Source organism: Agelaius tricolor, unplaced genomic scaffold (assembly GCF_023055355.1).
Source record: "Agelaius tricolor isolate 1412-34295 unplaced genomic scaffold, bAgeTri1.0.p SCAF_32, whole genome shotgun sequence".
NCBI lineage: Eukaryota > Metazoa > Chordata > Aves > Passeriformes > Icteridae > Agelaius > Agelaius tricolor.
The window spans coordinates 2003633-2025475 of record NW_027269292.1 but is presented as its reverse complement, the minus strand read 5'-3'; the positions used below and the strand labels follow the sequence as shown (position 1 = coordinate 2025475).

General features: G+C 37.2%; 1 protein-coding gene across 4 annotated transcripts in view; it reads right to left on the bottom strand.

The window, feature by feature from the left end:
* Positions 1 to 21843, bottom strand: part of STXBP4 (syntaxin binding protein 4) — a 79634-nt gene that overhangs the window by 24484 nt on the left and 33307 nt on the right. For all 4 annotated transcript variants that reach the window (XM_071451365.1, XM_071451366.1, XM_071451363.1 and 1 more), the window contains 3 exons: positions 21445 to 21494; positions 20189 to 20319; positions 3547 to 3604 (listed from right to left, as the gene is read on the bottom strand). In XM_071451365.1, coding sequence (XP_071307466.1) covers positions 3547 to 3604; positions 20189 to 20319; positions 21445 to 21494 — 239 coding nt within the window. The remainder of the gene's footprint in view (positions 1 to 3546; positions 3605 to 20188; positions 20320 to 21444; positions 21495 to 21843) is intronic.

Sequence of the window (21843 nt, the reverse complement as noted above, 5' to 3'; positions counted from 1 at the left end):
TTGTAAACTCATTTAACATCTGAACTAAGTCTGGGCAAAACCAGCCACATGAAAACTTCAAAAGTGAATAAGATGGCCTTTCCCCTCTTTACAAAACTTTTCCCATCCTCATGCCTCTCACCTGACTGTAAGTGCTCTCACACTTTAGCCCCTTTGTGTTTCTGGGACTTACAGATTAAATGTCTGTATGGGACAGAAATGTCTATTAGAAAATCAGTAACTTAAAAAATGCCTTCATCAATCACCTCATAGTAAAATTAATTAATGAACCTTTTAACCTTATTTTGTGGGGTCTCTTCAATGCACTGATCCTCCAAGTTCAAGACAGAGAATAGGAAAATGGGGGAGGATCCAGAAGAGGGTGATGAGAGGGTCGGAGAACTTGGCACATGAAGAAATGTTGAAGGAACTGGGTGTGTTCAGCCCACTCTTCTCACAAAGATGTTGGGCACAGACAAGAAGCAATGAGCACAAGTTGCTTCAGGGGAAATTTTGTCTAGGTTAACAAAATATTCTTCACTGTGAGAACAACTAAACGTTGGAATGGGATACCCAGCCAGTATAAAAAGGATTGAGATTCCAAATGTAAGTTGGTGAGGAAACAGGCACCAGTGCCTTGTTTCTCTTGATGGGGCATGAATCTGGTGCCATGTGTGAATGACTGGTGGTATTGCTACATAAAAACACAACAGTGCTCGTCCTATCTGTTATTTTAAAGTAAAACAAGTTATCTTAAAACATTATCTGGGCCCAAATTCCACCTTTACTGCCTGGAAGGAGGGAAGTTACATTTGCAGTGAAGCTGATCCCTATCTACTGTTGGAATTTTTGTCCTTTGATAACTGTTAATTTATTTCATTTTAGTAAGACACTTGAACTAGCGTTTTTCCTAGTGCACACTGAGCTTTAACTCAGAGAGGCTTCCATTCCAGTTTGCTATTCCATAGTAAAGCTGTAAAAATGAGCTTAATGCCCAACCCAGGCTCAGGTCAGTTTTAGAAGTCTAAAGGGTGGTTGGTTTCTCACACTTGCAGCACTGACTAGTCCTGACAATCTGGTTGACTGAAAATAATTTACTGAAGCTGAAATGATTTGCTGGATAAAAGTGGTGATTTCAAAAGTTTTCCTGAAGTCAAGATTCATGGACAAGATTCAGCTTTCCTGGTAGGTACAGGGAGCTGCTCAGCCCGATGTAAATGTTTTATTCATGTCAATTATTCACATAAGTGGGTTTCACTTTAGTGTGTAACACAAGCCAGCTGGTTTGCTTCTTTTAAACTCTGATTTCTCATGCACCTCATATTGCTACACCCCTTCAGAGATATTTATGGAAATTTTACAGCAAGCTGTCTCAAGCTTATGTGCTATTAAGATTCCTTTCTGGGGTGTTTACTGCATTAGATTTATAATGTATAGATTTATGGACTCAGCTACTTGATGGTCCAATAAAGCATGTTGGAACTGAAGGCAACTGCTAATTAAAATAATATTTGATTATATATGTGTATACAGGAAGTGGGCTAGTGTTGAAATACTCTTAAGCCCCTCATAGCCTTGGCTGGGCTAAAAATGAATGAAAGGATTCTAAAGTAGAATAAAAGGATTGACATTCACAGCCAAAGAGAACAAGAAGGTTACAGCATTAGTACCAGGGCTGTGAAGTATCAACTATTCTGATAATCCCCATTTAAACAATTAAGATTAAATCCTACTGGGAAGGATCAGCTGATAAAATGGCCCCTCAAGCTAAGTTCCTTCTAGAAAAAGGATCTGTTCAGTGTTGGTTTTCACCCTGAAATCTGCACCATTTGGAGATTAGAAACAAGGGACTGTGCAAGCCGTGCTCCTTGCTCCAAACAGTTGACAGCTGATTTCATATACATTACACAGTGTAGTAAGAGGTATGGATTGCCTGGCATGCAAACAGCCTGGCTTACACTCTGCAAAGGCATTTGGAAACAGTGATGAAAGCAAAACAAGGAAATAGTTAAAAATAATATTAATTACTGGAATGTGTTATTGAAATGCTCAGTTAATTCCATTCTAATGAGCTGCATTGAGAACTCTAACACTACTTCAGTGTGGTGACTCCACTCAGAAGAAGTTTTTAGCCAGTGGTCATGAAGGGTGATTTCACACCCTTCTCTGCCATTAAATGGATAAATTTTCTTTGTTTTTCTTCCTCACAAAGACTGACAGGCAGAATTTTTTAGGACAGATTACAGAAGGCAACAGCAATGGAAAACCTGGGCACTGTCACCAGAAGCAAATGAAGAGAGTCACTAACAGTGAGATCTACAAAAATTCCTGAAAAAGCTTTTTCAGGTGAACTCCTGAGTTCCAATCCATAGTTGCAACAAGGATAAAATAAGATGCAAAACATTTGATGCTTTCTGCAAATTAGGCTTACACCACCTAGAGTAGCTGAGATTCTGCTGCTGCTAATAAGCATCTGCTTGTCACATCTGTAATGGTTCAGCATCCAAGTGCAGCTCAGAAAGACCTGTCTGCACATATCCAGCAAATCCAGCTTTCTGCTGAGCCATTGAGATACATAACTAAGGCAAACACAGGAAAAAACAAACAAAAAAAAATCCGAGGGGGGACCCAGCGGGGATGCTTCAAGAATGTGTCATTTCTTCAGTTCTAAATTTTATTTGCTTTTATTGATAATACCATCTTCCTGCTCAGTTTCCAGTCACACAGATACAAACCCATAGTATTACCCAGAAAAGAGTCCAGCATCCACCTTAACTTCCCAGCTGTCCTATCATGGCTCTCTGCATGAACAGAGAGCCCAAGGGAACAGTGCTCTATTTTAATAGTTGCTCTTGTATATATTTCCATTGCTACGAAATTGGCTTTTAATTCACTTTCATTTCATAAGCTATTTTTCTACTTTTTGGTTTTTTTGTATAAATCTCATGTAGTAACCTACATCTGTCTGAAAATAAAAGGCACCCTTTGATTAGAGCTGGAATGCAGGATCATATACAGTGTGTTTGGAAACCTCTGCAGAAAAAAACATGTCTGCTTTAATACATCTTGCTCGAGGCAGCACGGGGTGAGGCAAGGACAACTGAGCAGTGTGCTTGAAAAAAAAGGAAAAAAACCCTGCTTTTCTTTGCCAGTTAATGCATCAAGTTCAGTGTTATTTACGTGACTTTTGAAAGAGTTTGGGATAAAATAATTTATTTGCTGCCCTTCCTCTCTTTTAGGAGACTGCAGAACTGTGTTTCCACCTGCAAAACTGTTTCTGGCACCTATAAGAATTAAATACCGTGGAAATTTCAGCAGCTAGAATAACTTATTATTAACTAGATAATTATATATATGGAATGGAGGTGAATTATATTTTTCACCATTTCCTTCAGTCTTTAAGAGGAATAATTAAAAAAACTCTATCATATAAATTAATCTTCACTATATTCTAGAAAAAACAGCATACGGTGCAATAAATGTTTCCATTAATTCTAGGACTGAAAATATGTTTAGTTTGATGTGTTTCTATTTCAACTCTGACCCGTTTTCCCCAGAACTACTCACTTGATAAAATATTTGATTCCATCAGCTGTGTAAGCTTCTTCCCATCCATAAGGCAGACCTAAGAGGAGATAAAGAAATAAGAAGTCTCTCAAAACTCAAGTGAAACAGAGAACATAGTTTTGAGATACTGTAAGTTACAATGCTGTCATTTCAAACAATATAAAAAGTTTATAAATCAATTCCTATTTTTGTAACAGATAATAATATAAACAATACAGTTTAACAAATACTTGCTGTGCCACAAAGCTACTAGCTTTGATGATTTATTAACAGATGATACTTTTTGATAAGTATCGTTTGATGATACTTCTATTACTAGAATGATGAGTAATACTTCTAGTAGGGTACTATTCTATATTCCTTTAAAAATTAAATTGTCCTAGCAAATCTTTATGTTTTTAATAACTATTTGTTCAAAACTAACTCTTTGTAAGGTCTGAAAAGTGCTGGAGAAAGAAGCATCAGTCTCTGTGTCAAAATGATCCTGCTTTTGTGATACTGTACTGTAAAGTACATAATGGCAAGTGCAAGGTCCTGAAAAACTGTTTTTTTGAGACTAGAAATATACATAAAATTTAAATATGCAATATAAATTGTTCTTGAATTGTTTTGCCTGAAACTCATCTCGAAATGTTAGTGTCTTAGGAGTTAAACTATTTTTGTTCAAGTCCCAGTGTATCTCAAAGACCAGCTCATTAGAACCATCTGTGAGCCTGCTTTTGGTTTAAAACTTTTATTTGGAAAATGTGCTGGACTGCACGCACCATCTGAGCTTTGAAAGCTGCCTCCTCCCAAGGACTGCCCTAAGTGCACATGTTTATTTTTTTAAATTTCTTTTTTAAAAGGCTGACTTTTTTCTGTTGTCACACCTTTGTCCCTAGCGTGGTTCTTCTTAAAAGTCTGGAAAGGGGTAACTTCAGTTCTCCAGTATAAACAGAGCTCATTACAGCCACTGAATCAGGATTGGGCACACTGGAGCTGGTACAAACCTCCTGGGAAGGAATTACACCTGTAGGCACCCAGTGAGGAGCAACAAGGAACCAAAACTCCAGAACTCAGGAAGGGAACTTGAGAACTGAGAACTAGAACAGCACTGTGATCAGTCAGTACAGCTTGGAAAAGAAAAAACCCATTGGATTAATTTTTTTTTTCCTATCAGTTTTACCCCCATTAGTCACTTTATCAAGCTTTTTCCCATTTTCAGTTTAGAACAGATCTATACAATCTGTTCCTCAAAACACACTACCCACTACCTTTCAAAGAGAACAATCCACAGCTACTTCCCTTTAAACACAAAGTAGCTGCTGCATAGCAGCTCTCAGGCTCTGACTCCATTATGAAGGGAAGAAGAAAAGGATGTTTAAACATATAAATATGCTAGACATGCTCACTGGTTCTTCCTTCCTCTCCCATGAAAGATGGGACCTTTATTCAGCATGGGAATTTTCTGATTATTTAAATGGCTATGGGATTCATCCCTCAACTGCTTCCATCTGCCCTGGCCTTTCCTTTTTCCTCCATGAAGCATGCATGTCCAAATAAATGACAACAGATTTGCTCAATTATGAGTGAAAGCCCAGGATCTGCTCTGTACTCACACAGATCCCCTACATCACCTGTTTCATTTATCAGTGATAATTGCACTTTTTTCCACTGGTGATTTGATTAAAATTATGGCCTTTTTTCGTCTTCTAAATGAAGAGCTGTACATAGGTAGCAATAACTGATGTTCTGTACTCTTCCCTTACCCACTGAAGACTTCACTTTTCAAATACACTGAATACATTTGTCACCTAGAAATGGAACTCTGGAAATATCTCCAATGCTTTATTTGCCTTTTTGACTTTGTATACATTAGACTGTGTATCCTATCCATTCTTTGTATGCTTCCACACTCCACCTACATCTATAGGTTTTTTAATGCTTTTATTTTCCAAATTTTTTACTTGCTCTCCACTAGGTTTTTAGTGCTGTTCTCTTTATTACTTTCCTTCCCTTTCAGATTTGTACTTCTATTTCTTGTATTTCCCCTGGTAGCTAGGAAGCTCTCATATTTTGCATCGTATTTCCCCAGACACCATCTCCACTTCCTCCAAGCTCACTGTCTCCATGAATCATTCATAAGTTGATCTACTTCCTCCTGCTTTATTTTTTCACACCCTCCAGGGTCAAATTTGTTGTTTGTCCCAGGACTTGCTTTGAAAGGCTGCTAAGCTCTCACCTGGAGTAAATGGGAGGTAAAGGAGCAGAAAAAGCAAGAAAAACAGTCTGAAATATACAAGATTTAGCCTACATAAACTCCAGCAATCTCAGATTTCCTGAATATTTATAATCTCTAGTGTGAACTGCTACAGTCTCCTTGATGAATCTTCATAAATAATATATTTGGCTTCAGTTGTCGGCATAGATCATCTTAAGAAATCACAGATTTACAGTATTTAAAAACTAGTTCATTTCAGCAGAAAATAGAGGGCTTCTTGCTATTCAAATACTTGTGACTATTTACCTTCTGCAAGGTAAAGAAAAGGTAAAATTGCAAAAGCAATTGTGCATGCAAAAGGAAGAGCAGTCTCCTGAGAGAGAGCACTTTAGTCAAAATACACAATAACCTACCACCATTTTGTTCTGAGTATGTGCATTTAATTAGGGTTAATGCCAAAGAAATGTCTGTAATTCTCTGTGACAAACACAGCCAAAGAACCAGTTGCCGTTGTTTGTGTCCCAGCACTGCTGCAGCCGGGCAGGGTCCCTGGGGACTGCTCCTCCTTCCCTGAGCTGCCAGCTGGGATAACCACTGCTCTGCAGTTATATAAAGCTGAGAGGAAATGAAGCCCTCGGGCAAACAGAACCTTCCTGATCCCCGATAAGTGTGGAGCTCATCGATCTTTATCACCTCCTTGGCTTGACAGGACAAAACCTGCACCAGCACTGACACTGTGGGTCCCAGAAAAAAAAAGAGCTGAGCATCAGCCCGAATTATAAACCTGTAGGAAGTGACAGACATGGAAGAATTTGCCTGCAGCTCCCAAGAGAGAATGTGTGTGCTCTCCCTCAATAACACCACACATGGCATGATCCCTCATATCTCTAAAGGAAAAAGGGGGAAATACAGGTATTAGGGGAAAAGCCTCATTCTCCTGGGCAGTTATCAAACCTAGAAACTGCAATAATGTAGTTGGGTGATTTTTTCTCCCCCCCTAAATAATCTAGTATTATTAAAAATTATTAAAGCAAAAGATATGTGGAGATCAGCAGATGAAAGTACTAAAGCAGATACAACAGCAGAACATTCAGTTGAGTCAACCACTGCAATCCTGACATCAAAATACTGCAGTCCATAAATGCTCTATTTTGCTTAATTTTTGACAAAATTACTCAAAGGAAATGAGATATTTAGAGCCTATAGTAAGAATATCTAAAATGAATGCACTGTGCACTAGGATTCTATCTAGATTTGCCCTATTTAGATGCTTCTAGATAAGTATGTCTTTAAGTGCTTTCTTTTGGCTTTGGGGCCAGAGTTTAAAACCCTCCTTCCATTACAGCAGGCACCAAACAGCACTGATAAACCTGGAAGGAGAGCTTGGGGACAGCTGCCTCCCACAGGTGCTGATCTCACCCCAAGTGCTCTTCCCGTGAAACACAAACTGATTTCCAGCATTGTTCACACCTCTGTTATCCACCATTAAAAGGGTCTCTGGCCGTGATTCCCTTCCTGTTATAGGTAAACAGTCAGCATCTGGAATATTAATTCCAGATTGAGTTTAAGGGATGTGGTATCTACCTGCAATGCTAAAGCCACATTGTACACATATTGTAATGGTTCATATGTATCACAATGAACCATTCTTTGATCAAGAAAGAAACAAGGATGTCTTTGTTACATATCCTTTTATGACTTTTTCAGTTGTACATGTCTTGTTTACATACTAGATTATGGGCCAGCTCATAGCCTTTATTTATCTCCTGATAATTTATTTGTATTTAGTATCAAGTCTCAAAAATTATGGGTTTTTTTAAGAAACAGGAATTACCTGCTAAAAGGGTTTCTGATACAGAAGATTTGCTAAAGGACATTAAAACCAGTTTTCTCTGTCACTTGATAAATGTGGTTCTGAATTCTGATCTCTTTTCAATAGCCATCAATTTCAGCTCTTCTCAACATTTAAACCTTCCTCCAGTGGGTTCAATAATAAAGGCAAAGGTGTTAATTAAGATCCCCAGTGCCTTTGGCTCTTCTCTTCTGAGCTATTTAAGCAATGCAAAGAGGATGGAAAGTTGAAGGTGTGATTTGTTGGTTTTAAGTTGCCTGATTTTAGTCTCCTGAGTGCTACTGGAATATGGGAATATCCCAGAGATGACACAAGAGGTATTATGGTGTGAGAGAGCAGAGGAACTCCTCTCTGTGACTTATGGAATTTGACACAACTAAAGCAAAAATTGGCAGAGAAATAACCACCCTTGAGCGTTCAGAAGGGTGCAGGCACAAAATGGACTTTTATTTTTTGAGGCTATCAATAATATAAGCTGCTTTTAATCAGCAATATTCCTGCTTTTTTTGTGAATTAAATCATGAACACTCAGGTTCAGGAAAACAGCTTTTAGCAGTGAATATGCACTTCTGGCATTTGCTTGTGTGTCACTTTAGATCATTTCAAGTGCCCTTCCCAAAACCAAATATGTTTCCTTTCATAAATAATACTCTGCTGAGGGGACATTCCATTCCTTTTTTTCACATATCAAATTCCATTTTAAAAAAATTGGTTTTTTCTTTTGTTTTTGGTCACCTAATAAAACAAAGATGACTCAGTAGTCTTCTAGTAGAGACATCTGGGAAATAGTAGCAACTGAAACTTCTGCTGATTTGGACTATGGTTGGCAGATTGGCTTGTGTCCCTTCAGTCTGTTCCTAGAAACCAGGCTTCAGGAATAGTATTTGTCTTACTTTGGACATTCAGGGCATGGTGAAAGATGGGCTTGTGTTTTTCCACTACTTATTAATCATAACTTATTGACCCATCTATGTTGGCAAACTCATTAATCTTGGATTAAAACAATTGCAACTTAAAATTTAGGAGCAGTTATTAAATAGCTTGTGTTTCATGCTGAAGGATTACATGAACAACTTTTAGATCTTTTGGTAATTCTGAAATGACATACTGTTGTAAATGTCTTTCTTCTATTCTAATACTTGTCTGTGAAAAGCTTGGTACAGTTAATTAGAAACAGTTTGAATACAAGAGCAATTGCAATTTATGAACAATGACCAGTCAACCGACTAAAATTTAAGGAAATAAGAATGACCTCAAACAGCACATGTGGTCAGACATTACTACAGACATTTTCCCCTCCTACCTAACAAGGAAGGAAATCCAAAGTCAGAAGAAACTCTGCTCAATTTGAAGTTCTTCAGAAATGAGTAAGAGCTACAGTCACCTGAGCAATGAGGTTTGTGCTGTATCTTTAAGAAGGATAAAGAATTACCTTTAAAATTGTACCTTTTCAGAAGCTGAATATTGGAAATAGAACACAAAAAAAACCCCAAAGTACATATTTTTCAGAGAGACTAATTATCTACTTTCACAAAACTCTTAGGTGCTTAACAAGATAAGGAGCAAACAGGGGAAGTGATGCTCCTTTTAATCTGTGCAGGAGGTTAGTAGTAGTTAAAATAATACAAAATAATTACCTCTTGGAAAAAAAGTAATTCTTTAGCAACTTGGATCAAAAAAACCAAGCTTATTTCAATATGCTTCTAAACAACTGGCTTCCAAAGTCTTTCCACATCACACATTTGACGGTCAGATGTTCAAAAAAGGATTTTGAGGAGGCCAAGATACCATGAAGCTGCTTGTCCCTCAGTATTATAACATTTCAGTCATGGGTGCAATATATTTGTTAATGCATTAGCTCAGGAGAGCATAAACCTTCAAAAGTGAGGGATAGTGGAAGCTGGGAGGGATTTCAGACCAGCTTCTTCTGACCAAACACTGGATTTTGTATAATCCACTGGCTCTTACTATTTGCTTTTAAAAATGCATTTAACATACTGATTATTTGATGCTGATTTTTGTAATTTTCACCGACACTGCTTCTTTCTAAAATGCTACTGGCCATCCAGTGAAAATACAAAAGGATGCAGTGATCAACCACTCCAAATTATTTGGCTTACTGTGGTCAAGAATCTGTTGATAAGGTGGAGGCGACACAGAAAAAATCAGAAAACTGCAGAATGCAGAAATCCACCTCTTTCACAGAAAAGGCTGCAAAGAAAAAGAAATTATAGCAGTGTTCCATATCCTCCAGTGGCTCCCATCTGTTTGTTTGCCAAGTTAAAGATGTTTTGTTTTATTTTAACGTTAAAGGCTTCTACAGCCAAGTCTCAATTAGTGACACAGTGAGAGAAATGCAGTACCCGAGGATCACAGGGCTGGTACTGCTCCCTGCTAAGGCTGAAAAATGGTAAACACATGTTCCCCATTACATTTTTCTCAGCCCCTTCTAGTTTTTTAAAAAAATATTCCTTTCTATGAATTATTTGCAAGCTTTTTTTTTGCAGTTTCCCACTATTGACTGTTAACATGATGCTGTCCACTTGGGATGAGTCAAGAATGCATTATTGCTTCCATGCTGACTGAACACACTGCAAGTTACAAAGTAATTTTTGAGGAATATTTGCATAAATTAAATTGAAATTAATTTTGTTTATACCTATGAATCTCTAACTGCTGAAGAGAACACAGGGAACACATAATTAATTCTTAAATTAGGGAAACAGTCCTGCACTGGGGAATTTTACACCAATGCAATATAGGCTAAAAAAAGTTAAATTCATGGAAGTACTCTCTGGGGAACATTCTTGTTCTGAATTGGTACAAGCCACTTTCAGATTATTAAAAAGAACCTGGAATAACCCATTCTTATTGCAGAAATTCAAGGCTCTGCACACAGGGCATTCACCACCAGAACCAGGTAATTAGGAATAGCCTGGAATACTTCACTGTATGTCCCAAGAAATAATTTCTTTTTCCCCAGTTTCCTTCTTTTCTTGCTCCCTTGATTCCTCTGTTCTGGAATTCACCCATCTCCTTCCCTTACTGGATCAACTTCTCTTGTCAGCATCTATTGTGCTATCCACCCCCTTCCATCACTGTCAGCTCCCATTGCTCACTGACGCATGTGATCGTTAAATGCAAGTTTAATTAGAAAGCATTCATTGGTAACAAATTAAAATGACTGCCTAAAATTGGAATTGAGCAGAATTTGTCTGAGATTTAAAAAGCAATAGTATTACATGATATGCCTTTCTTGCTAAGTAATATCTCACTTTTTTTGCACTGATGATGAAATTAAACTGGAGAAGGGGTTGGCACGAACCACCTACAATTGAGAGACAGAACCACTCTCTGCTCAGCTCATCTCACAGCAAGGACTGACCAAAGTAATATTTTTTCCTTTTGAAGCAAGAATTGTAAGAATACATCAACTCAAGACATCCTTTTAGCCTGATATAAAAAAGCCTTCAGCTACACATAGGTAAAAGAAGGGTTTTTAGAAATAATTTTAAACATTTTAGAAATAATGTTAAAAGTTCTTAAAATCTAAGATGGATTTCCTTTTTTGTTATAAATCCGAAGGGGGAAAAAAAAAATCACAAAATGCCTCCATTTAGCATACTGAACTTTACCTGAAGTATAAAGGTAAAATTTACAGTGAAAAGAAAATTTCTGTTACCAAACACAATACCCAGAGCAATCACTAATACAAGGCAAAAATCTCCCTCCTTAACTCCCAGTAAATGATCCATATGCCTCATGCCATGAGGTAACACATCTAGTGTGAGCCATACATACATTTTGTACCTCTTTTAGGTCTCCTTTATAAGCACTAAGTAATTATGTTTTCCTCTAGCAAATTCTCCTTAAAACACACTTTTAAAAAAGCTTCCTCTCTCATTCTTGGCAATCAACTTTCCTTGTACTTCTTTCCATTTAAATGAACACACTTGTGTGCCGTATATGTCTGAGGAACTCTGCTGGCCCTCAGCTTCTCACTCCTACCTACTGAGGAGAAGTGAAAAAATGTGACAACTGCAGGAGCTGACAGCAAAGCCTACGAGCCCTCTGAGACAAGATGAGCCCTGACAGCTTCAGCACACACTGATTCCCAACAAAGGGAATGCTGCTCATCCCCCTTCCCCTTGTCAGCATGAATCCAGATCTCTCAGGATGCTCAAAGAAAATGAACTCAGCACTGCCTGCCAAAAGCACACACAGTGCTTTGGATCAGCTCCACTGCAATGGTCACTTTGGCTTTGGTCACCTTAAATGATGGCACAGGTGCTCGCTGACACCCAGACCCACAGGGAGAACTGGGGTATCCACCTCTGCCCACAACCAGCTGGCTGAATCTGAGCTGTCCCTGCCAGTGCAAACAGGAGGATGTCAGACTTGGATCTGGGACTGACCTCTCAAGGATAAATTCCTGTCTCACCAGGGTATTTTCTGGCTTGCAGACACTGATCTGGGGCAGAGACCAATTCCTGCCTCCCCTGGGTATTTTCTCCAACTTGGGAACAATTTGCATTTCTGTGCCACAGAATTTCAGTTTGTTTCCTCCCTTATGTCAAAACACCATGCTATAATGAAGGATTAATATATCAAAATTCTAAGCATTATGTCAACAGAAATTAATAGAGAGACAGTTTAGGAAGTATTTACCATCCAGTAAAATTGTTGAATCTGGAGAGTTTTGATTTCAGTCTCCATAGTTACCAAGAGCAAATACAACTTGTATGGAAAGAGGTACAAAGTCAACTAATTTTTTCATAGAGGGGTCACAGTCTGAATGAAACAAGTCCGTAGACTTTTAATGAAGTTTTTTTTTTCAGAGATTAAAAATGCTGGAAATTATCCTAATGAGACTGCACTAATCTTGTTAGGTCATCTGTATTTTAAGATATAATAATATCACTTGTTTTTCATTATTAAAATGTTTTGATTTGAAAGTCAGGACAGGCAGTGCCTATTCAAAAGCTGACTCATCTTTTCTCATTAAAGGTAAGTGAATGGAGAGAGAATAATTTGCTTTTCTAGCAGCAACAACAGAGTTCTGAAATCTAGGTCACATTAAAGAACTGTCTTGAAATACAAGCTTTAGACACTGAATGGTGTTTTTCCTTGCTGTGAAACATGAGGATTAACATGCATATTCAATCACCAATAAATCAGCATGCGACTTGTTCATAACTGATATTTAAATGTATTTCCTGATTTGATCAAGGTCTAAAATTATTCTGTCCTTATTCGTGTCAGCTTTTATCTAGCTTCTCTGCTTGTCCATAATTACCGTAATGTTCTGATACTCGGACACCAAATTAAATAAGCAGGGTCTAGTTCCTGGGCCCTGGAACAACACCTCCAAGTAAGGCCAGTTAGGTGGAAAAGAATGTCATTCCTCACTCACACTCAACAAAACGTGGGTTTAGCCCAAGGAAGGGGAGTTTGGGGATAATTCAGGATTTAAAACCCATTGGTAAAAGGACCTTTCTTTGAAATGCCATTGAAAAACAAGATTAGAATTTTGTAAGGGCTTGACTGACTGGATCAAGTGTCTGAAATAAAGAGGGTGCAGCTGGATAAAGACAACAACAAAGTCTTGTATTCAAGATGTGGATAATCAGCTGCCCAGAGGGAAGTGGGCACACCCAAATGCCTTCGGTTCTGGGAGTAGAAGAAAATCCAAACTTCACAGGAACCAGTAACATGGAGCTACTGGGGAAAGGAAGCACCATTTGGGACATGGTGTGAGTTCATATTAAAGCAAACAAGGTTATTCCATTTTTGTCTCCTGCAGGAAGCTCTTAAGTACAGAACTCAATATAACTTTGATGAATTGGAGAGAAGTCAGAGAAGTGCAAAGGTAAGGAAGTGGCCAGGAGAGATGTGGTGTAGAGAAAAATTCACCAAACTGGTGTCATTCACTTGGGGGAACAGTAAACAGGGTGGAGATGCTACATGGTCTTCAAATATTTTAAATGCTGCCACTAAGAGGAAGTAGTGGGGTCAAGACAAGTAGTAACAGGCTTTAACCACAGTGAGGAGGATTTAAGCCAAAGGAAAAGGTATCTAGTGGCAAAGATAATTAAGGATAGCAATAGCTGGCCCACAGAAGCAGTGGGATATGCTAGACAAATACCTGTTTGTTTGAGCTAATAATCATTTGTGTTGCTGGAGGCACACAGATGCACGGTCTAATTGCTGCAGGTCCTTCCCAGCTAAATCTTTTCTGATGCCTTGTTGGCAAACTACTGAGTGCTACTTTTCTACACTTTTGTGTAATTTACATTATATGCAGACATTTGTTCTGCTTCCCATTTGCAAGGCGTTTTTATGTCTTGTGTTCATGGAGGCGATACATTTTAATTATATTATGCACCAAAAACTCCTCTCTTGTCTCCTTTAAAGTATTTCTTGTAAACCCAAGGCAATCCTGGCCACAGAAACAGGGTTTAGAGAATGTTTTCAAGGCTCATCAGACAGCACTTGTATTCACACCCCAACATTAACACTAAAACCAAACAAAACAACAAAACCACAGTGAAAGGTAAAACAGCAAAAGGGTTTTTTTTGGTCTTGTTTTCTTTTTTCTGGTTATTCTGAATTTTTTTTTCTGTTATATTTTTTATTAGCCTTGATTTGGCTGCACTGGCATAATTTATTTCCATAACATTATATGCACTGCTTTTAAGTACAGATAAGCACTTTAATATTAGTATTTCATCAATGATGATGCTTACAGCTTGGAAGCCTCTTTTTTTTTTTTTTTTTTTTTTGAGTCAGAGATCACCACCCAACATCAAAACCTCTCCCAGATTATCATAATAAATCTTGTAATTGAAAAGAATATAAAAGAGTCCAGGTTCTGCAGACAAGCTGTAAATCTGTCATGAGACTTTTGCAGCTCAGTGGCTGATGACCCAGTACAGCCTGGAAACCACAGCTGTAAGTCTAAATCACCTAAAAAATACGTGGATAACCATGCATTACAAAATTAATGTGGATCCAGCACACAGCACTGAAACTTTGCATCAGACCTACAGTACTGAACTGCAGCAATTATGATAAAGAAGGCAAGAAACCAACTCAGTAAAATGTTCTCAGAAACCTGAAAGGGAGCCTATGGCTGTCTGTGCTTCCTCATCAGTCATTCCTTTCCTAATGAAGATTTCCAGGACAGTGCAAAGGTGCTCCCTGACAGTGTTTCATAGTCCAGGTATTTTTGTTCAAGGAAAAGTCACTGCATAAACATCACACACAGTAATGATAAACCAGAAGCAAAGAACTTTTACAAGTCACTAATAAACCTGACAGTTACCAAAGGCTGCTGGAGAACAGCATCTCTAGTGTAACACAAAATTCTAGTAAATGTAAGATACTGTCCAGGAAGGAAAAAAAAAAAAAGCTCCTTTCAGGATTTCCTATCAATAAGACACTTAATCAGAAAAAAATGTAAGTACTAAATTTAGAAGACTTTTGTTAAATCCTTGAGTTTTTGTTGTTCTTACTGATGAATGAACAACTCAGCTGCTTCATGACTCAAATTCCTTTTTAAAATGGGGGTAATAATTTTCACCAAGGTGTAGGAATCACGTCAGTAAAGCAGTTTGTATCAGACTTACTGACTGGAGAGAGAATGGACTTGTCTCAGGTTTAGTCCTCCCTTTTCAAATTCATTTTTTTACACGCTCAATTTCATTTATATTTGAATTATTTTCAATACTGTACAGTATTACATTTCTTAGTTGCAACATTTATTTTCTGTTGCAATGAAACATATTCAAATTCTTGGACAGATTTTCTTTTTGAAATTACAGTTCTATGAACCCTGTCAGAATTACAACTCTTCATTTTTTTTTACCAAGCAGGCAAAATTGGACATTTAAATGATTTCCAGAAAATTAAAAGTCTTGCTGCAAGTAAACAGTTATGTAGAAAAAAAAGCTTTCGCATTCTTGACTGCATCCTTGTAAAATGATATTAAATATGATTGGATTTTTTTTTCCTGAAGATTACAGAAGCCATTTTCCTCGTTATGCAACTTTGAATTTTAATTTTTATGCAAGTACATAAGTTGTACTTGCATAAAAATTAAAGAAACCTTTGGGTTTCTTCCTGTGATCTGATTTGCAATGAATCTAAAGAGTTGCAAAAAAGGTATCAAATTTTTAATGAAACATTCAGATTTTCAAAGGAAGGCAAAAATTTAACAAGGTCTGTAATATAATGTGAAACAGATCTACTTCTCAACTTGGATATAACTGATGTTTATTGTAAAAATTAAAAAAATGTAATTCTGAGATTTCTGTATTTTCTTTTTAATGTCAACGCAAATAAGATTCAACAGCAAAAAGTTCATTGAATAACTTAATCATATTACTTTTGACAAAAATGAAACTATCTTACCTTCAAGTATTTTTGTTAGGAGGAAAAACAAAAATCAACCTCCAGGGACTGGCAAAACCGTGAAATTTTCCTTTGAATAAAACAGTTGATAAATTTTCTTTTGGGAAAACTCACTTCTTCTGTTGTTGTTAAAAGTTTCAAAGGAATAATATATATTAATGTCACCAAATCAATATTTTCTAGTAGAAGTACTGTCTCAGCTAATGTTTAGCTGCTCAATATAAGCTTTTTACCTTTAAAGCACACAGCAGTGATATTAATTTTTTTGCTAGCAAAAACTATTAAAAGGGAGCTGTACAGCTGCGTTCAGGATATACTCTGTATAATTTATCTGGGCTCTTCTATTTCTGATTTCAGTAATTCACTGAAATATTTATGGCCTTGCCAGAACAATGAAGACACAGAGTTATCTCTTCAGTTGTCATTATGCTGCTTCTTCCCAGGCAGCTCTTCCAGTGGGGAAGGACAGGTACAGTTCTAGTTCATCAGCTGAAAGAATGTCAGAGGTATTCCCTCAATGCACACTCCTCCCACAAACTGGACCTTGCAGGAAATAATTTTGCCTAATACTAAAAATACAAGATACAGTATCTTTAATATCAGGAGCCAAACTAACAGAAGTTAACAGGACATGCCTGCCCATGCCACAGTAACAGCTGGATTTTGATGTACAGGCAAAAGGTAAAAATGGGAGGGGGAACAGCTGATGTTCTGGCTGATGAACTACAGCCAATTACCTGCACAAAGTTACAGCACTGCTGTGTTCATAAAATACAAGATTCAAGAACAGAATAGCAAAATGTATGAACAAATAATGTATAATAAATGTATAAATAAATAGCATTTATTCTGTTGTAATAGACAAACACACCAGGCCTGAAACAAACAAAAGAAATATGAATACTTAATAATACTGGCCCTTTTCAAAATAGCAAAATTGTTATTTGTGAAGCCTTGCTACAGCTCAGTTATTTGTGAAGCCTTGTTACTCTATAGCTTAGTTCCACCCACACTGTCAAAAACACAGGAAGGGATAACTGACACTTTCCTGACTATGGAATGGTTTTGGCATTTGAACACATTATAGCTGAAAAATCCCTAAACTGAAGAAATGGATAGATCCAATATTTCAGCTTTTAATGCCAAAGATCTGAGGCATTGCCCAAAAATCAAAAGCAATTTTAACCATCAAGAGAACAGGCACTAATGGATGCTGAGCAGCAACAGCTTCTATTCTCTTCTTTTATCTAGTCAGCATTCAGGGAAATGAATATAAGATCCAGGCAACGAAACTTCTGCCTGTAGGATCTTCAAAATCAAATGCATAGTGACTGGCAAGATCAATATGAGTAAATTAAGTAGGAGTTTTGGAATCTGTATTAATTTGGATATCATTTGAGTGAACTTCAGCATGATTGCCTCATGTCAGATCCCAGGCTGAGAGCAAATTACGGAACGTGATGGGATAAAATAGCTCAAAATTCAGTGCTTGAGCTCCCACTGAGTGGAGAACCTGGCTTCAGAGCACTTCCTGGATGTGGATGGTTGGAATTGTGTCAATTACAGCAAGATTGTATTTTTGGACAGAAGTGTCAGAGGCAGAGGGAGGAAATCAGCAGCCAAAATACTTGAAAGCTGTGTTATATGAGTGCCCATTTCAAAATGCTGATTGCCTGCTCTTTGATGAGGAGATAAGTATGTTCCAGGGTTAATCAGATTTTGGTCATTACCCAGTACCCAGTGTATTCCTTTTCTAAATTTGTAATAGAAAAGAAGAAAATGCTATCACTATTCTTTGTAGCATGATTTGCACCATATGGTCTACTAAATGCAGGCAGCAACTACTTTTAAATGCTGCAGTTCTTCACTGAGGCATTATTATTCTCTGTATGATGGAAGTAATTTCAAGTCTTCAGGAGATGCTCACATTCTGTAAAGCAGAACGGCCTCTCAAGGCTTGGTTTCTAAAAAGAGCTTACAGTCCCTAAAGAAGATGAAGAATGGCTCTTTCAAGGGATGAGCCTGATTATTCTGTTTATTACTTCATTATTTGCATTTTGAGGTCTGGAGGATCCTGAAGCAGTAAGCCCTGGAAAACGAGCTGTTGTTCTTTTTCCAGAGTCTTTGCCTGAAGAATCACCAAAGTGCCTTCACAGAGCTGTCACTCAGCCTGCAGAGCTGAAAGCTGATCTGCAGCAGTATCACAAGGCAACATGTTCTTGAAGATTTTCAGGAATACACTCAACTTCTTCAAGCCTCTTCCCTCAGGCAAAATGTCAGCTATTACAGAGGAAGGGGATAGTTTGTGCGGATAACTTATAAATATATAATTTTGACCTGGTTGTCAAGGAAGATTTTTTTACAAAGGAAGCAGTTTTCTGTTGGAAAAACACTCTACAACCTTTTCCTGGCACCCAGACTTTGTTTCACATGTACTGTAAATGAATCAAAGAGGAATTTTGGCTGGGGCTCCTTAACTTCGTATTTACAAGAATGAAGCAAATAATGAAAGAGAAGTTCTATTTAGAAGGTAAAATGTATCACAGAGGTTTCCCAGCCAGACATTCTGATCCACTGAGCAACCTGAAAAATATTAACTCCAGTTCTCTCTCTAAGAATTCAATAACCAATTATTATGCTGTGGACACCTTCCTGGGAAAAGGAAACCCTTCAGTCTGCACTGTAGTCTCTAATACACTTTTCTCTTTGATGGATGACATTTATGAAATACCACATACACAAGAGCCCCCTTTCTATGACAGTTCATCTGCAAGAAAACTTCAGATCACATGGAAAACATTTAGTGAGAAGCTGGCAGAGAACACTGCAGACAGAATGCTATTACATAGTTCCTTTGCCTTAGCTACTTTCTTTTGGAGGGAGAGGGAGAAAAAAGCCAGTGAGGTTTAAAGCTTTAATCTCATACCCAAGCTTGTCAGAGCCCAAATCTATCTGTAATGCTCTCCAAATCAGAATGAACTCAGAAAGATGACGTTCAATCTTTAAATCCTTCTCTGCAGATCTATTTTTAATTCTCAGGTTCATAAAATGGATCCCTGCTGTAGCTCCAGAGCTTTCTAGCATGTATTCTACCTATTATGTTTGACATAACCACATGTTAGAATTCAGCTGCATTTAAAACCAAAAGTTTTCTTTGCACAATTTTCTGTGTAGTGTAATAAGAGCAATTCAGTGTGACAGAACTATGATTATCATTGGTGGAAAACCAATTATCTCTCTCCTGGTCACTGTTATTCTTTTCACTCCACCAGTAATGCTAACTCTAATATTCTGGACACTTTTGAACAAATTTTATCTTCTTATTTTGCTTTCTTTGCCATGGAATGAGTAATAAATTAATGCTTCATAAATAACATCAAAAAACTATTTTTCATATCTTATTTTCTCAACAACCATTTTCTCAGTCTCTTTCTAAATTAATTCCTGAACAGTCCTTATGGACAACCATAATTAACCACCTTTCCAAAACCTCCTGTGACATACCATTTATGTTCCCTTTTTGTAAATCAAAATTGGAGTAGAACTGACATGCCTGCTCTACTATAGGCAAATACCATTAAAATACACAATCATTTCAATGATCTGAACCAGGAATTATATGATAATTCAAACCTGTTTCTTAGACTTTCAACTGATGCAGTTTATTACAGTCACTATCATGAATTACCATCATTTTCACCAATGGGAACAGCTTTCTGTTCATGACTTGAGGACATACATGGATATCTCCAAATGGAACTGCTGCCTACATTCACTCCCTACAGCAACAACATCTTCATTAAAACACTTTGATACATGTTCATGCAAATCCAGCAGAATAACATTTTGTAAATATTCCAGTATGAAAAACAGAGCATTAAAGTAATGAAATTCTGCTAGTTTTACATGATTCTGGTAATCTTCATATTCCTCACTTTGGCATTAATTTTGTGCTGTAAGTTTTCCTGTGAAGAAATGTACTCTGGAATAACTTTATATTCTAATTATAGTTTGATGAAGATGCTGCCTGAGCTGACACTGAACCTGCTCTGTCCTTCCATGCTAGGAATGATTTATTCAGCCAGTTCACATCCAATTTTAAATGAAATTATCCATTTTCTTGGCTGATGAACTGATACCAGATTTCAAAGCACACAGAGATGGACACACTCACTCACAATCCACTTCCAAAATGGCACGGATGGACTTGGCAAGGTCCCTGGCTTCTGCTGCAAGAGCTGCTGTGACAGTAGGTCCGACCCTTCCCAGCCGAGCCAGAAGTGCTTTAGTGGACAACGTTCTTCTGTCACTAAGATAATAAAAAATAAGTGTTTATTTGTAATATGATAGAGGAAACTGCTCCTTTTAACAAGGTAAACTTGTTTTTCTAAAGTGGTTTTGCTCTCACTGTATGAACAAAAAAGATTCATGCTCCCAAATCAGTGAGTTAGCCCCAGCAGCAGTCCTGGCTGAACAATGAAGGCACTTGGAAAGTTCAATTCAAATAACATTCAGAACTCAAAATGCAGTATCAAGGACTCAGAGGGTGTCAGGAAAGGAACTTGAATGGAATTTTCATACCAGCATTTAAGAAGGGATACTGCTTCATGGGACCCAACTCTTATCTTCTCTGCTGTTAGTGAGTCAGTTTGTCACCTTGGCTTCCTATTTGACAATTAAACCATTCACTAAAATAAATTCTGTGAACTTCATAAAACAGACAACATCGTTCTTGTGTGCAGTGCCAATGGGAACTGCATCTCACTGATTATCTACAATATCCTAGTTGGTCTGAGCCTATCTAAGTATTTTGAAATATAGTTCCAGTTCACTTCACTTAAATACATTTAATTTTCTTGAGAGCTGTATTGAAAAAAAACTGCAGGAAAGAGACGGAACAATTTTACTGTTACATAAATATTAATGAAATGCTATCTGCGATATATAGCCACAACCATGCAATTTTCTGAAGGACTAAAGGCTGCTTAAATCTTCTTGAATATTCCCAGCAGCTTTTTAAACGAGAAAAGTAACAACATGTAAATGGATATACATTTTATCAATTTATTTATATGCTACTGCATTCATTGTGATGCAAAATCCCCTAGGAAAATCTAAAAAAATATTAAAAATTATAACCCACTGTTAAGGTTCCTTGCATTTTAACTAATCATTAGTACATTATAATTACTTTATGGAAACATCCAGACAATCATAGCTATGTAATTATTAACTGTTTTAATTTAATTCAGAGGTTTTTAATGAAGCTGTATCCTGAAAGCCTAATTTATAATTCACGCCATTTCCTCTCCTTCAATAAAATGACACTCAGAACTATACAGCAAAAGTATAGAAAAAACTAGCCACAAGGCAGTTCTTTGAGACTTGGAAACAATAGTAGAGTTTTTCACTATTAATATTGCCATTTCATTACCTTAAAATTGTTGAGGAAGTAGAGTTATCTGAAAGTATTTCATGCACAACCTGTTGGTCATAGTCAAGAAGTTAACAGTTTATAAATCAACACAGTCAAAAAGTTAATACCTTATAGTTTGTTCTTCTATTTGGGGGTGGGGAACTTGATTTGCAATTAAAGAATCTAGTCTCCCCCAGCTAGAAGCGCAAAAGTAAAAACCAAAATATTATAACCCCTTTAAATGAAGTAAATATAACCATATCCCTTTTTTTGTTGTTGTTTCATAACATGCTAAAGAATTATCCATTATCAGCTTTTCTGCCTTTTTCTTATGAGGAGTTTCATAGAAATTGAGAGAGTTTAGGTGGAAAAAATTATCTGATCATTTTCATTTGTGCAGTACAGCAAAACCTGACG